The sequence below is a fragment of the Sminthopsis crassicaudata genome, chromosome 2, assembly GCF_048593235.1.
Source record: "Sminthopsis crassicaudata isolate SCR6 chromosome 2, ASM4859323v1, whole genome shotgun sequence".
Lineage (NCBI taxonomy): Eukaryota > Metazoa > Chordata > Mammalia > Dasyuromorphia > Dasyuridae > Sminthopsis > Sminthopsis crassicaudata.
In genome coordinates this window covers 523669593-523687381 of record NC_133618.1, presented here as the reverse complement: position 1 = coordinate 523687381, position 17789 = coordinate 523669593, and the positions used below count along the sequence as shown (strand labels likewise).

General features: G+C 33.9%; 1 protein-coding gene across 2 annotated transcripts in view; it reads right to left on the bottom strand.

Annotated features, from left to right (window-relative positions):
- The window catches only part of MAPK6 (mitogen-activated protein kinase 6), a 47194-nt gene that overhangs the window by 11368 nt on the left and 18037 nt on the right, over positions 1-17789 (bottom strand). Inside the window, exons 3-5 of one of the 2 annotated variants that reach the window (XR_012486932.1) lie at positions 17455-17599; positions 14582-14746; positions 12646-12815 (exon numbers count right to left, since the gene is read on the bottom strand). Coding sequence is in view for 1 of the 2 variants with exons in the window: in XM_074294522.1 (XP_074150623.1) it covers positions 14582-14746; positions 17455-17599 (310 nt within the window). In the remaining variant the exon portion in view is untranslated. The remainder of the gene's footprint in view (positions 1-12645; positions 12816-14581; positions 14747-17454; positions 17600-17789) is intronic. The other variant, XM_074294522.1, reaches the window with a different exon arrangement.

The following is a 17789-nucleotide window of genomic DNA, read 5'->3' as shown; positions in this document are numbered from 1 at the left end:
CATGAGGATGTATTCTGATGAAAGTGGATTATCTTTGACAAAGAGATCTAATTCAGTTCCAATTGATCAATGATGGACAGAATCAGCTATACCCATAGAAAGAACACTGGGAAATGAATGTGGACTACTTGCATTTGTTTTTTCTTCCTAGGTTATTTTTACCTTCTGAATCCAATTCTTCTTGTGCAACAAGAGAACCGTACAGATCTGCACATATACACTATATCTAGGATATACCTTAATATGTTTAACATGTATAAGACTGCCTGCCATCTAGGGAAGAGGGTGCAGGGAAGGAAGAGAAAAGTTGGAACAGAAGTGAGTGCAAGAAACAATGTTGTAAAAAATTACCCATGTGTATGTTCTGTCAATTAAAAAAAGCTATAATTTAAAAAAAATAAGAAACTATATTTGTCTAGATATAATATTCTAATTTGCTAAGCTAAAATTGGGAAAATCAAAAAATATTTAGTACTGCACATCTAGTTTTGAACAGATTCTAACGATCTCCCTACAGACATCAATGAATCATCAAATGATTGCAGAGACAGTAAGGGATGCCCATGACGAATGTCCACAACTTCTCAAACTGACAAATAGCCTTTTAGAGATGGTAGACATTCCTAGCCCTAGTATATGGTTCTTGAACAAAGGTTAAAATACCTCCAGTCTAATCCTCCCACATATTCTACCAATGAATATTTCAAGATTTGCCTGAATTTAGTTGGGTATGTCCAAGATTTTTCCAAGAACATACATATTATTTCTCTTAGCTTTAAAACATTGGAATGATTTGATTTCTGGGCTTGCTCAAAGTTTTTAAAAGCTTTAGCCTTAACACTAGTTTTCCATCCTGCTGTAAAATAGCAAGAAACAAAGAATGCTTTATTAAAGTAGTGCCTTCTCATCACAGAAAAAACAATCCCATTCTTAAACAATGTATCTTGCATGTATATATTTGAAAATCAATTTAGAGGATTAAAATTTTTGTGGATTGACAGTCATTTTTCTGATGGGCTATAAAAATGCCACAAAATTAGTTAGTTTCCATACACATCAAAAGATGTCCCTTCAGTTGTGCTACCCCCTTACCTTGAGCAAGCCATTTAATCTGCCTGAATTTCAATCTTTTCATCTGCAAAACAGAGGTGAGAATGCCTCTCAGAGTTGTGGGGTAAGTGTTATAAACCATACAGCTATAAGCAAATGTTATTTATTAGAGGAACAATTCATAGTAATAAGGTTTTTTTATTTCCTTAATGTTTATTGCTTATCATCTTGACTGTGGATAATTTTATGGTATATACATTCTCACTTAAAACTAATTTACTGTTTCCATTATTTTTTCTGAGGTAGATTTTCTAGTTATCTCTAGATCTGCATTTTACCTCTTCATTTCTACCGTTAATGCCTCTTAAACTTTTTGAGTCTTACTACAGTTGCCAGAATTTCCAAAAGAATGTCAAATAAAAACATGTATCTTTGATTTGTATCTATTTTTTAAAATAACTTTTTATTAATATTTTTTGCTTTGGCATCACTTGCTTCCCCATCTACCCTTTTCTCTCCCATTCTCAAAGAGTCAACTCTGATAATAAAAAACAAAAGTGAAGAGGAAAAATAAAGTCCAATACAAGGAATCAACATATCTAAAAATTCGGGTGAGACTATTTATTTGTTTACTAAGCTAGCTGGGTGACCTTGGAAAGTCATTTAACTTTTTTCAGTTTTGTTTTCTCCATCTTCAAATAGGGGCACCTACCTCACAGTTATTTTATCAGGATTGAAAGAGATAAAATATGTAAAATGTTTTCTAAACCTTAAAATGTTACTTAAATGGTAGCTATTTTTATTACATGCTGTAATGTTCTTTAGTTCCTGGAGGTCTTTGGAGCAGTGTTCTTGATTTGGTTTTCTGGTGATCTCTGGGGCAGCCTTAGTTTCAGTTCAGTAATCACCACAAGAATAGCCAGGTGTTAAAGTTCAAATCCTTTATTGTCTCTTTCAAAGTCTTGTCTCCTTGCCTGGGGCTTCAGCTAGCTTTCTTAGAGGCCTTCCTGCAGGAGGCCAGGCCAGCCACCAGGAGCCTGAAAGAAGATGGAATTGAATCTCTCTCTTGCTCTCTCTCCTAGGCTCAGGGAGCTCCTAGTGCCCTTGTCCTCTGTGACTTTCAGACCCTGCTTATATGCTCCACACTGAATATAAACCAATCATTATATCACTAGGAAATCATTATTTGTTATAAGATTAAATCAATCATACTGAACTTAGAGAACTATTAAGCACCATGCTAAACTAGATAACCATTGTCTCATCAATTCCACTGAATTAGCACCTAGTAAGAATCCTTGTTTCAAGTTCAGAGATCTGGCCCCAAACAACACGCAATATTCCATATTTCCAAAGTCTTTTAAAAGGAATATGAAGAGTGATACCTTGTCATATTTCTTCTTTGGGGGTCAGGCTTCAGGTTCTAGTTTTGCTAGTGTTATTTCATTTACATACCATTATAGTTACTATGTATACTGTTCTCCTGAAAAATTAGTTCATTTAAGTCTTTGAATGTTTCTCTATAATAGGGTTTTGGGGTTTGAGTTACCTATTTATTGACTTTAAAAAATTTATCTTGGTTTCATAGTCATTATGACTTGTGAGTACAGTAACATTACTTTACATTCACATACTACAACTTGCTTAGCCAATCCCCAAATGATGGGCATTTAACTTTTTGTTTTCAGTTCTTTGCTACTATCAAAAGTACTTATATATATTTACTGTGTATAAAGGGCACTGGAGTATATGCCTAATAGCAGAATTTCTGGGTCAATGGGTATGGTACCATTTACTTTAGTTATTTTCTTTGCATAATTTCAAATTTCTCCAATAGTTTGGTGGCATCAAGTCATAGATCAACTAATGATAAGTTCAATTGCCTGTCTTTCCACAATCCCATCAACAGTGATAAATTTTTTCTTTTGCTATCTTATACCATTTTGTTGGGTTGTTGTTTTAATGGGCATTTCTCTAATCATTTGCTATGCATACTTTCATGAGTTTTTGTTAGTAGTTGGCAATTCTTTTGAGATATGTTCATATCCTTCAACCATTTATTCATCTTAGAATTTGTGGGGGGCGGAGTTCATGGGGTTTTTTTGTTCCCCATGGATATAAGAGGCCTTTATCAGAGATATGATTCAAAATCTTTCCCCACTGCTCCCCAATTGACCTCTTAGTCAAAGCTTCCCCAGGCAATTGGGATTAAGTGACTTACCCAGAGTCACACTGCTAGTTGTTAAGTATCTAAAGCAAGATCTGAACTCAAGTCCTTCTGACTTCAGGGCTAAAAAAGATTTTTTAAAAGTGTAATCAAAATTCCTACTTCAATATCTTAAGTTCATTTCTATTCATTCTTTAGTTAAAAATTCTGCCTGGAATCATAACTGAAAAAGGTACCTGACCCAATCCTCTTCTTTTTTTTTTAAATAATGGCATGATCTTTCAAGTTCAGGTTTATTTGGAGCTTATTATGGTTTATGGTATAAGATATTAGTCTAATCCTAATTTCTACAAAATGACTTTCTAGTTATGCTAACAATCCTTGCTAAAGATAGGAGTTCTTCCCCAAGTAATTTTTGTCCTTATCTAGCTTACTCTGTTGTTCTACTTTCCAATTTTTAAAATCAGTACCAAATAATGTTTATAATTATTGTTTTATGGTAGAATTCCAGGTCTAGATATGCTTTTTTTCCCCTTTATTCATTTTATGATTTCCCTTGAGATCCTAGATCTTTTGTTCCTCTAAATGAAATTTGTTTTGTCGATGTCTTTAAAATATCCTCTTAACAGCTTAATATAGCACCAAATGTATAAAATAATTTGGATAGCATCATTTTTATTACTGAACAGCCCAAACATATAACACTGTTGCCTCTGCAATCAGAACAAAAGAGATTAAATGAAAAGAAGCAAAATATGGGGCAGCTAGGTGGCACAGTGGATAGAGCATCAGCCTTAAATTCAGGAGGACCTGAGTTCAAATCTGGTCTCAGACACTTAACACTTCCTAGCTGTGTGACCCTGGGCAAGTCATTTAATCCCAGCCTCAGGGGAAAAAAAAAAAGAAGCAAAATAACAAATGTCCAAAGGGATGATTGCTGTTTTTCTATTCTACTAATTTGTTCCTACCTCCTTTTAAAAAATGTGCTGAACTTTCCTTTGAATAACTTTTGTTTCTTTTATAATTCCTTTAGGTTTAAGTTGATTTATTTTCTCCTTTTTTCTTAAACACTTAGTAATATAAATTGGCTTCTAAGTAAAGCATTGACTACATTCCATATATTATAACATGTCATTGATAATTATCTTTTAAATATTGTTATTTTTCTGATTTATCTCAATCACTATTTGACAGATTGTTTTCAGGAAGATTTGTGCATATATTCTTTCTGCCTCTTTTTAAGTTATGAATCTCTGACCTAATTAAATTAATTTGTGTTAGTGTTCACAAGGTTTTGAAAAGGGATTTCTTCCCCTTTCTCCCCTTCCCTCCAATGCTTCTCTTTCCATTATCTGTTGTTCAACACAATAAAAGTGTTTTGTTTTGTTTTTTTAAACAGATATAAAGTGTCTGAGACCAGATTTGAACTCAGGTCCTCCTGACTTCAGGACTAGTGCTTTATCCACTGTGCCACCTAGCTGCCCCCCCACCTCTAACTTAAAGATGAAACTGTTTCCAAATATACATTACTAAAGAGCACTGAAATAGAACAATGGTTTCCTTACAAAATATACAAACTAGGAAATATTTTATTATATATTTATATACATTTATATTTAAATAATAGAAGTATAAATATATATGCAGAACCTAAGTATAACAGATGTAGAAAAAGCCTTTAATAAAATCTAATGTACATTTACATATTGCTACTCTACTTCTCTCCTTTTGTTAATTATATTCTAATAATAGTTTGGTCCAGAGCTTATGTATAAGTAAGTTTTGCTTACTTTTCTAAAAATCTTTCCACTCTTCAACAATAACAAATCCAATTCAGAGGTAATCATTTGGAACAATGGTGATCACTAGTGGTCATTAAACTGTACATAAGGATTCCAGTAAGTTGCAGCTAGGTGGCGCAGTGGATAGAGCACCAGCCCTGAATTCAGGAGGACCTGAGTTCAAATCGGGTCTCAGACACTTAATGCGTCTTAGCTGTGTGACCCTGGGCAAGTCACTTAACCCCAGCCTCAGGAAAAAGGGGGGAAAAAATTTTAAATGTAAATTATCTGTTTCATTACATTTTTACATATTTTTTGTTAAATATTTCCAAATTACATTTTAATCTGGTTTAGGCCACACTTTGGAGGTGCTGTGGATCATACATTTCTGACACCTCTGAACTAGAGAATTCTCCCTTCCTCCTGGCTTTGGGCCAGGCAATCTCTTTAAATATCTCCAAGGAGAAATTTAGGAAGGGGAATAACATATAAAAATTTGTCTCCCTGCCAAATAAAATACCAGAAACATTGAAAGGGAGATCAGAAAAGATCTAAAAAGAACTATTAGAAATGTCAGAGCTAACTTAGAAGAAATGGGGTTTCTCTAGTACATAAGGGAGTGTCAGAAGCAATCCTTACACTTGTCTTCCTTCCTAGAACTGCCTCCCAGAAGTGTATAACAGTGAAATTATCAGTGACTACGTAGGTCTTGAAGAATATATACTATCTCGAAGTTTCTGGAGGCCTCAATCAGCACTTTTGGTTTTGTATCTCAGGATAAGAAAAAGAGCCTATAATACACTTCAAAATTTAATTCCAATAAGCATGACTTAACATATATTATGGATCATCATATATCTTTTTGGCAAGGTCAATGCCTTACTATAAAAATTAGACATTTAGAAACATCTGATACCAAATGGTAGAGAAAACAGAAATGAGATTACTTCTGATCTCCTGCTTCCAATAAACTTCTTTAAGTTTCCACTTCCCAAATCTTCTAATACATCTGCCTTTTTTAACTTTTATTACATATTTTATCTTGATTTTAAACTGGTTCTTCCCCACCCCCAATGTATTTTCCCACAAGCAACACATTGATGGATTTTATTATTGATCCATTCATATTTGCTATAAGTAATAAATTTTTCCCATTTTCTTATTGTTCTTGCTGTCTACAGGAAGTGAACTCTATCACCCTCTTTAAAATATTTTAATATTAAAAAGTATTACTTACATATCTCACCCCCATGCTAAACCTCTGCTCATTCTCATTCTTGTCCCCTTGTGTGGGCTCTATTTGGGCCCACTAATACTAAATGGTTCTTTTGCCTTCAAAAATCTCTCAGTAAAATCAATAGCCACTTTTTTACAAGATGAAGAATCATAAACATCAGTTAACTAAAGCTGCTCAACCTTCTCATATTGTTTCTGAAAACTCTTCTGCCCAAATATCCTCAACTGATGAAACTTCCTCAACTCCCTGCACTTCACAAATTACATATAAAGGTTTTCTGACCACAAGTATTCTGCTGGGCTTGCTAGCAAGCTCATCCTTATAAAAGAAGCCCAGGCATTATAAACTGAATAGTTCTTCCACAAATATGGGCCATGAAAAAATAATTTTTGCTAGCTCAAGACACTGAATGGCAGGCACACCTTGGGAATGGCATTTATACACTTAGCTCTGAAAGAGTGATTCACTGCTTACTGCACTAATTCCATGTGCCCACTTTTGTTGACCCATGAGAATAACAAGAAACCCCATTACACAGCTAAATATTAAATGAATAACCTTTAACTTGATTGTCCATATCTGGGTGATTTCTTAGGCAAAGTCTATAGTTAATTGCTTTAGCTAGACAATTTAAGACAGATTCATTCTCTTGAGATACCCTTGAAAGGTGCAGTATCATGTTTTATGCCTGTCATAAAACACCACAAACAAAATTAACCCTTGACAAATAGTCTTCAGCAGACCATTAATAACTGATACCTTTTTCCTTTCATTGAAGAATGGAGTATACACATGACTGGCTTTTGAACTCAATTGCTCTTGTTAGTCTTAATAAAGGTCCTCCATATTTTTTAGAACGAAGAGTAACCATGTTGTTCTCCCCTTAAAAGCCTGCAAAGAGATAACCTGACAAAGGGTCCATAACTGACTAGATAAGATAAATGAACACCTCCATGGGGAAAAAAAAAAAAAAAAGAAAAGACAATTTTCTCTAGATCAGATCACTACATTATGCACAAACAACTACTTAAAAGACTTCTGGAACCATGTAGTTTTGAATCAGCAAACTGATTTTAAGGATGGATGGATCACAAATTATGAAACCAAAAATAGCTCTTTAGGACTTGTACAAGTTACCTAGTATATCCACAGCCATGAATTATAAGGTCACAGAATCAAAGTGCCATGCATTTAGAGCTGGATGGGAGCTTAAAAATCTTTATGATCCATTTTATAGATGAGAAAACTAAGTCCTGAAGAGGTTAAGTGACTTGTCCAGGGCTCTTATCTAGTGTCTCAGGGGAAGATTTTAACTCAGGTCTTTCTGACTCATAGTACCACACCTCTATATCACATCACCTCTTGTCTTCCTCTCTAATTTAAAAAAAGAAAAGAAAAGAAAAGAAAATATGTCTCCCAACCATGAGTCAGATTCCAGAGCTTCCAGTCACTGTTCTAGGGCTTCTTATATTACACTATCCTTTGAATTAGAGCCAAAAGACTAGTATATGACCTTTAATCAATTGAAGTTTAAAAAGAAGTCTATTTTTAGGGATCCCAACTCTATTTTCCAGATGATATCCAATCCTCCATCAACTAAGAAAAGCTCCAAAAAGAAATCTTATATGTCTCAGGACCTCAATGACAAGTATAAAAAGATACTATTCAAGCACTTAGTATAATAATGGTAAGACTATAACAAATTATCATTGGACAGATATCCCAAGGGGGTCAAAAAACAGAAAATAAGGTCCACATACACCAAAATATTCATAATAATGCTGTTTATAGAACCAAATTTGACACTCAAAAATTATGGAATGGCTAAACAAATTGTGGCATATGAATGTGAAAGAATATTAATGAAATGTAAGAAAAAATATAATTATAGAGAAGCAAAAGAAGATGTATATGAACTGATTCAGGGAAGAACCAGGAAAACAATACATCCAATGACAATATAAATAAAAACCAACAAAAACAATCTGTAATCATAACAAGCAAGTTGGCATGGGAGGAGGAACGGGGGACCCATTTCAGAGATAGCAGACTATGAGAGGGGAAAACTACAAATATTAGGCTCAATTACTGTGTTGATTTATTTACTATTTCTTCTCCCTTTTTTCCTTCTCTAGCTGACCAGAAAATACAAAAATAAAGGGAATGTCAAACTACATAAATAAAAAAATTTTTAAAGAAAAAAAAACTTAGGTTTTCCTTTTATTTTATTTATTTTTTTTTGCTACAAGCAGAAATAAAGGCATTAAAAAAAAAAAGTTTATTTTTTTAGCATCCGTATGTACACAAATCCTATTATCTTATTTCCAGAAACTTTTCTATGATAATATAATACAAAGCCTGAAATAAACCCACTGGAATAGTTTCCTGGCAAAATCAATTTCTCTCAAAAGGGAAAATTCATTTAGTGTGGTAATGCTGTAGGATAAATTACTTGAAATGAAAATAGGTACATTATATCTAAAGGATACCAAAGTCTAGTCTGTTTTACACCAAATGAACCATAGATGTGTATACTTCTTTGATGTTAATGGATGAAAATGGAAAAGGGAACCCAGGCTTAATACAATTGGATATTATTCTTTTTTTTTTTTAACTAATTTTAATTACTTTTCTTTCTTTTAAAAAAAATTTTCTCATTTAAAAAAAGAAACAGAAAAGGAAAATAAAATGAAAGAAAACAAAACAGAACAGAACATTGTCATAATGCAAAACATCAAGGAGGATTCAAAATACACAATAAATTGCCAGTTCAAGAAAGGATATATTTCTGAGAGTTGTGTGTGTATAAATACAGATATATACATACACACCTAACCCACATACATATACTCACACCCATCCAGAGCCACACACATATACCTATGTAAATACATACACATCTACATATACACACACACACACACACGCGCCCACATGTAAACATGCATCTAAAACAATATTAGTATGGCTGACATAAAATGTAGAGTTCTCTTGATTGAATCTTAAAGTTTGTTTTTGTCTAAGATCAATGATTACTAGCTGTACCTTTTTTCCCCTAATAAATTATATTCCTGATCCTTGTAGTGTTTGTGTAATTATTTTCTTTCCTATGCCTACTAACTCTCCTTAACTTGCCTTGCTATTAAACTAACTCTCCTTAACTTGCCTTGCTATTACTTAACCTCTCCTCCCCCCACCCCCCCCACCACACACACACACACACACACACACACACACACACACACACACACACACACACACACACACACTCTCTCTCTCTCTCTCATGGATCCCTCCCTTGTCATCTTCCTCAAACCTTTGCTTCCCCTTCTAGCCACTTCTCCTCTCTTTATCTCTTTATATAGATGCTGGAAGTTGCTTATTAATAATGCATATTTAATCATAACCAATGTGAGGTTTTCAGAACTATAAGCCCTCCTCCCTCTACTAATAATTGTGTCTATTCTTCCTCTGAACCTCATTTGTAAAACATAATTACTATTTTTACATTTTCCCAGATGGTTCTGCTTTTCAGAATCAGATTATACTCAATCCTACCCTAATTATTTTGTGAGCCATCCTATTGTTGATGTCAACATATGGTACACATTTCCATGTGAAAAACATAAAAATTTGTCCATGTTAAGTTCCTCGAAACTGATCTTTCATATTGACTCTTCTATTCATTATTGAGTTTAGATTTAGTGTAAAGTTCTGAAAATCTGCAAGTTTTTTGTTTTTGTTTTTTTTTTTAATTTCTGGGGGTTTTTCCATTGAATATTTTGGATAATTTTGTTGGATATGATATTTTTGGCCACAGGCCTAGTTCTTTTGATTGTCAGTAGATATGATTCCAGGATCTGCAGTCTTTTATTGTGGCTGCTAAGTCCTATGCAATTTTAATTGTAGCTCCAGAGTATTTGAATTGTTTTTTCCTTGCAAAATTTTCTCTTTGATCTCGGGGACTGAAATTTAATAATAATATTTTCCACAAAGCCATCTCTTTGAGGTGGTGATTTTTTCCTATTTCCACTTTCCCCTCAAATTCCATCACTCCAGGACAATTTTCTTGGATTATTTCTTGCATTACTGTGTCAAGACTTTTTGGGGGGGACTCAAAGCTATCGGATAGTCCAATTATTCTTATATTTTATCTTTTTGATCTGTTCTCCAGATCTGTTGTTTTTCTTACAAGATGTTTCACATTCTGTTCTTTTTTCTCCGTTCTTTATATGGTTTTGTTATTTCTTGGTCTCAAAACTTCCCTGGCTTCCCCTTGCCCAATTTTAATTTTAATTTTAGACTTTTAAAATTTAATATCCTTTTTTAAACTGGTTAACTTTTTTTCATAATTTTCTTGTTTTTCTTTGATGGTTGTTTTTTTTTTTTCCTCAATATATTATTTTATTTTTAAATTCTTTTTGGGGGTTAAATTCTCTCTGGCAGTGAGCCATTTAATGTTATTCTTTGGGGTAAAAGTAGCTTCTTTACTTCAGTCTCCTCCACTGAAGATGAACTTTGGTCTTCCCTACTCCCATAGTTAGTTCCATAGTTAGGAGGTTTTTTTGTCAATTCATTTTTTTTTTCCTTTTAAAATGAGAAGTATTATTGTAAATACAGCTACTTGTGGGGTGGGGAGTTTAACTTGTGAAGTGGTGCCTCACTTCAGCTCTCCCCTATGACCTGGAACTCCAAACCAAAAGCTCCACCTGCCTACAAATGCCCACAGCCAGCAGCATCCCTACAATACTGCCTCTGCACTCACCAGATATGCTGGTTTCTTCCAGCCTAGGACTGTGTCTCTACAGCACAGCTGGGCCAGGCATTCAATCAGCTGAGTTAGGGACTCAGAACCTCTCAACTCTTCAAGTTATCTGGGGGGGGGAGGGGGGAGAGTGAAAGTTTCTGTGGTTCTGGCTGAGTTTCTGCCAAACCCAGCTTGCCCCAAAGGTCCTCTCACTTGGTATTTCTGTGGAGCTAGCCAGGAGATTATTTGTATTTCATACTGATTAATCCCAGGCCTGGGGTCTTTCTCCAGATCTTGGGTTGTATCAGAACTCCCATTCTGCCCCAAGTCTTCTTAATCTTTTATCAGTCTATGTTTGCTCTCTGAGGCACAAATTTGTTGTTTGTGGAGGAAATATGTAGATCCTGAAATTTACTAAGCTACTCCTCTATCTTCCTAGAATCCTCCTCCCCTACCACTCATACAGTTGACCTTGACATCTTCAGATGTAAAGCTATAGATTCTGAAATGAAAACTGATTAGCAAGATGCTCAAAAAGTTATCAAACTGTGCATACCCGTTGACCCAGCAGTTCTTTTTCTACTAGGCTTGTATCCCAAAAAGATCTAAAATGAGGGAAAGGGATCCATGTGCAGAAATGCTTGTGGCAGCCCTTTTTGTAATGGAAAGAAACTGGAAAATGAGTGGATGCCCATCAGTGGGGGAATGGCTGAATAAATTGTGGTATATGAATATTATGGAATATTATTGTTCTGTAAGAAATTATCAGCAGGCTGATTTCAGAGAGCCCTGGAGAGACTTACATGAACTGATAATAAATGAAATGGGCAGAACCAGGAGATCTTATACACAGCAACAACAAGATTATGTGATGATCAATTCTGATGAGCATGGCTTTTAAACAATGAGATGATTCAAGCCATTTCTAATGATCTTGTGATGGAGAGAACCATCTGCACCCAGAGGGAGACTGTGGAGACTAAGTGTGGATCACAAAATAGTACTTTCACTTTTTTGGTGTTGGTGGCATTTGCTTGTATTTTGTTTTCTTTTTGATAGGATTTTTTTTTTTTTGGTGCAGCAATTGTATAAATATGAATGCCTACATTGGATTTACATATATTTTTACCATGTTTAACATATATTAGATTACTTGCCAGATATCTAGGGGAGGAAATTGGGGGGGGAGGGGGGAATTGAATACAAGGTTTTGCAAGGGTCAATGTTGAAAAATTATCCTTGCATGTTTTGAAAATAAAAGGCTTCAATTAAAAAAAAAAAAAAAAAAGACTATAAATTGTGGAGCAAAAAAAAAATTTAATTAGTAGCTTTGTAAATCATAGCTTAATTAATAGAAATTTCTGATAAGATACAAATGGATATTCCTGCCATCTTAATGTTTTGGAGAAGGCCAAAGCTATGGAACTTTCAAATAAGCCAAAACTACCAGTGCTTCTCACATCTTCTATGCTAAATTTAGCATCCTTTTATTCCCAGCATTTTTTTGGTACTACCATAAGAATAGTTTCCTTTTAAACATCTAATATTTGTAATTTCTAAAGACTCTGGAAAATGGCCATTTTGATGAGAACAAGCACACCCTACATTTAAATTTAAAAATATACACGACTACAAAATCAGCAGCTTCTGTCAGAGTACTTACACCTTTGGCTTCTTTATAGGTCCTGATTTCTACAATCCTTGATTCTAGATTAAATCATATCTCAAGTTCCAAGCATTCTACACAGGAATGAAAACTTTCATTCAGTTGTCTTAAGGGGATTTATCTATTGACAGGTACAAGAATTTTCCTTATTCCATCTTGACAAGTCCCTGCACAAGGGAGAAAAACAGGCCTCTTATGAATCTTCCTTCATCAGCAGCATTTACAATGTACCAGGCAATGGTCTAAGAGCCTTATAAATATTGTCATTTGGTCCTCACAGCAACCCTGGGAGCTAAGAAATATTATTCCCCATTTTACAATTGAGGAAACTTGAAGAAAACAGAGGTTAAGTGACTGTTCAAAGACATACAAACAGTAAGTTTTTGAGGCAAAATTTTGAACTCGTATCTTTCTGACTCCAGGCCAAGTACTTTAACCATTGGACTACTTGTTGCCTCGATCTGCACATAGCTATCATTTTCATGCCTTGACCTTTCCCCACCGGGGATCTTTCAATCAACATCTGTCTATTTGTTATTCTTGCAGGAGACTCAGGTGAGGCATACACTATTTACAATCACTTGTCAATGGGAGCCTATTCTTCCCCTTCTGCTCTCCTATGGTACAAAAGAGTGACCAAAGAGCTTCATTATCCAAGCCCAGACACTAAAATTAATACTTTTTCATTCAGATATAATTATATCTCATAAAAAAAGTTCTTGGCTATTATGCAAAAACTAAAAATCTATCTATGCAAATCCTGCATCAATAAAACAAAACAGCTTCATTCTTTTTTGGCTGACCAAATCAATTTGAATATCCTAAAAAAAAAAAAGGATAATTTCAACATTCATTTTCATCTTGCCACACAATGTTTTCTTGGGATATGTATTATGTTAACATTAAGATGGTAAAACATACTGTTTTCCTGACCCACATACATACTATTCATCTTCATTTAACTTCCAGAACTTTACTGAAATGGAGATAAACTAGTAAAGAGAAGCTGGAATTTGTTTTCTTTTTTGGGGGGGCAGGAAGAGGGGAAGGAGATAGTGGATATCTCTAACTTCCCAAACTGTCTTAGAAAATGACAACTCTAAAAATGAAAACATTTTGTGCCACTGTCAAGACTGAACACTAGAATGAACAGGCCACATGATAAAATGACAAAAATTTTAAGAAATAGTTCAAAAATAACTTTATTAATATTTGCCTCTTATAAAAATGTCAACAATTAATGTTGAATGATTACTAATAGTTAAAATCCTTTGTATTTTGTTTACATTAGCACCCATCTAAAAAGATAAGAGACATACTTTTTTCTCTCAGTGTTTTCGAAAACATATGGTTTTCAGTCATACTTTGTAAGAATTAGTATCTGACACATATAACTATTACTCAACATTTACACATTCTTTATATGCCTTCATACTCATTAATTCTACTCAAAAGTCTTCTTACCCTCCATCTTTACCATCTCGCCCTGCCTGGTAAGTCTTAGAATATCTCCCTGCCCTGCAGTCTCACTCCATGCTGCTGACTTAATTCTCTTTCTCTTTTATATCTTTTCACAACCACACCTTCATACTTATGCAAATAGTCACCCTACCCTTGGTATGACTTCTTACAAACCAGGATACTTAAAGACAATAGCCATCTTTCCCCTTTTATCACCAATGGCACCCAAAGAATAGAGAAGCTAGAGAAGAAATAGGGTTAGAGCCAGAAAGTGATCTCAGACAGGCAAAAAGTGACAAAAGACAAGTGAAATATGAAGAACTGAAGAATATTAACAAGAGTAATGCCTTTAGATATTGAAAAAAATATGCATATGCATAAGGAAAAAAAATTTCCTTGGTAAGATTAAGCTTTCCTTAGTTTGACTAAGAAATGTAGAGAAAATAACATAGTTCATCTTATTCCAGATTACCTTCACGACTAATTCCTGGAAGCAGCTGAATTAAGGGTTTATGTGGCTCAGTCATATCATTTTTTATGTAAACCGGGATTACACTGAGAAGCTCCTGACGATCTTCCTCATGTACAACAGGAATAGATTCTAATATCAGCTGCATTTGTTCAAGTTCATGTGCACCTGAATAAGAAATATCAAATGAAACATATAAAAACAATAACCCAAAGAGCACCAAAAAAAAAAGCCAAAAGATTATGATCTCTTCATTCAAATTACTTATGTTTTATCTGTACACTTATTTAAGTTTCAATGGAATGATAGCTCCTTGGGAGTCAGGGACTGTCAAAGAAAAATAGATTTAGAACTGGAAGGATCACCATCAAATCTAACTCCTTCTCCCAACACTCCGCATCCAAAAATGAAAAATAAAGAGATTAAGTAATTGGCTCGGTCATATACACACCAATTAACAGTCAGAATTCAAACTAAAACTCACATTCCAGATGCCAGGCTCTACTATACCATACTGTCTTCTCCGCAGTTTTTTGCTTTTGTACCCCAGAACTCAGCAGACTCTCTTATACATATTATACCCTTGAAAAATATTTAATTGAACACATATTACATTACCCAAAATAATTCCCATTATATTTTGTAATGTACCAAATAACACTTATTTAGCCGAAATGTACATTTTATTAGATTTACAGACAGTTTCTACTTTTTTGCCACCCAGGAGATTATTTTTTTTTGCTCATACCTTATCTTAGTTTAATTCATTAGCTGGGATACCATGTCAAAACAACATTGTATAATATAAATAATAAAACTGAAATTGAGACCATAGTCATAATCTAATCCTTGCATAGCTACTAAGCAGCTGTAAACTTTCAACCAATTAGCATCACTGAACCACAGTTTCTACATAAACAAAATGATAAAAAAAAAAAATCAATTTTGGTAATCTCCAATTCAAGGTCTCTTCTTAGTTCTAAAATTCTGTTTCTAAACCTCAATGCTTCTAATGGGAAAAAACAAGAGTTGAGTCCTATGCACTAGCTTTTTTTAAAAAGAGTATTCCCATCATTCTATTTTCTGATATAGTTCTTAACACAGCACTGCATTAAACATTAGAACGTAACTATTCATTAAAATGTTAGTTAAAGACCATAAAACTAAACATAATTTTCAGCTTCCAGATACTAAGTATTCTTATTAACTGAATGACCAAGGCAAATCACATTCTCAACAATCTGAGCTTCACATTTATAAAAGAAAGAATTAGACCAAATGATTTCTCAGTTTTTCTAAATAGCTTTATATAAACCTAAGAGATAACAGATGTGAAAGCTTATTGTAATCTAATAAAACCTACAAATGAAAGCTATAATTGGCAGACACCAACTTATGTTTACTTGTGATGTTTTCACATTCCATTCAAGACTGCCAAATATCCAATATATGTCAACTTCTATCATCTTTTTGGATAGTTTACTGATGCACTGGAGTGGCATCTAACCGGAAAAGAAGGTAACAATGAGTTTTTGTAAAAATAGATTCTCTGAACTCAATTCAAAGGAATTTTTGTGAACATCTCAAGTTTGCTATGGGAAGAGAGAAAAAAAACATCAAGGTCACACTTCCCCAGAAATATTTTTCCAAAGTAAACTGGATCAAAAAGATCATACTAATAAAGCCCCTATAAAATGTGAAAAAATGTTTATTATAGCCAGTATCAGCGTCATGTAACATATACAGTTCTTTACATCTATTCTGTAGGATTTGAAGCAAAATTTTACTGTTTATATTACAGATGTGTATAGCTTCCTTCTTTAAGACAGTTTCTTAAGTTAGAGCTGGAAGGAACTTTAGAGTCCCACTACTCCAGCATATTCCAACACCCTTCTTAATTTTGCCCATTCTATCCAAATTTTGATTTTCATTAATGTCCAACATGAATTCTAAAGCTCTAATCTGCATGTTTTTCTGATTGTTACACTACTTGTTCTACTTTTTTTCTACCCTTATCTATTTAAATCCCACCCAATTATACAGGCCCAAGCTCTAGTCTTGCCATTCATAAAAAGCCTTTTCTGACTACCCAGCCCTCACTAATCTTCCTAAGAATAACCTAATTGTACTTAGGTTTGCATTAAAACTGAAACATAGTACCCTTAATTATATATTCTGTGCTGGGGGAATCTGATGTTTATTACATTAGCTTTATCTTCACAAGCAATTTGTTGACAAAAACTAGACCATATTATACTTCTCTATCTAGGACCTACCATAAATATCTTACAGGTAAACTGGCTTGATTATAATCTTTGAAATCATCATTTTTGCCAGAAATTCCCACCAAACATAATGCCAGAATATAGCAAGCACTCAATAGGTATTTGCTTTAAAATATTTTTTTTAATTTTATAAGATTACAAAAGCCACTAAATTGTGGTGGGAAAGACTTTGGAAGGTCAAAGAAAAAAACAGCCAGAATTTCCAGCAGTTGCAGCAATAGCACCAAAGACCAAAAGTGATAAAACTACATAGCATTAAGTGACAGACAGCACTTAATAACATAGGCCCTTACTGACCTCAAATACAAAACTGAAATTTTTAGTAAACAATCAGCAGAATAATTACATAAAAGAACATCATAGAGTTAACTAAGTACAAGTAAACAGAGGGTTTGCATGAAATATATTTTTAAAACCCAATATTCATTTTTAGGTTTTAGAATTCTTTATTCCACAGTAAATTACTTGATATATATATATCCCCTAAATAAATGAAAACTTGCTTCTGAATGACATTAATTTCTACATTTTGTGTGTGTTATGTGTATATGTGTGTGGTATGTATACATATATATGAAAAGAAATTCAAACCTGCAAAGAGGGTTTTCCCAGTCAGCATTTCAGCAAAGATGCATCCTGCAGCCCACATGTCAATGGCTTTAGTATAGTTATTAGGAGAAAGTAAAAGTCGTGGAGATCTGTACCATTTAGTAACCAATCCTTCAGAAAGATGACCCTAAAAAAAAAAAATGGAAAAACTTACTTTCACAATGTTATTTTAACAAATGCATAACAAATACATATTTGCAGCAAATACATAAATCTGACCTAAAAAAAATCTTAATCTAAAAAAACTAATGTGGAATTTTTAAATTATTCCTTTTTGAAGGACAATGGCTATTCTGGGTACCAATTCCCTTAAGGAG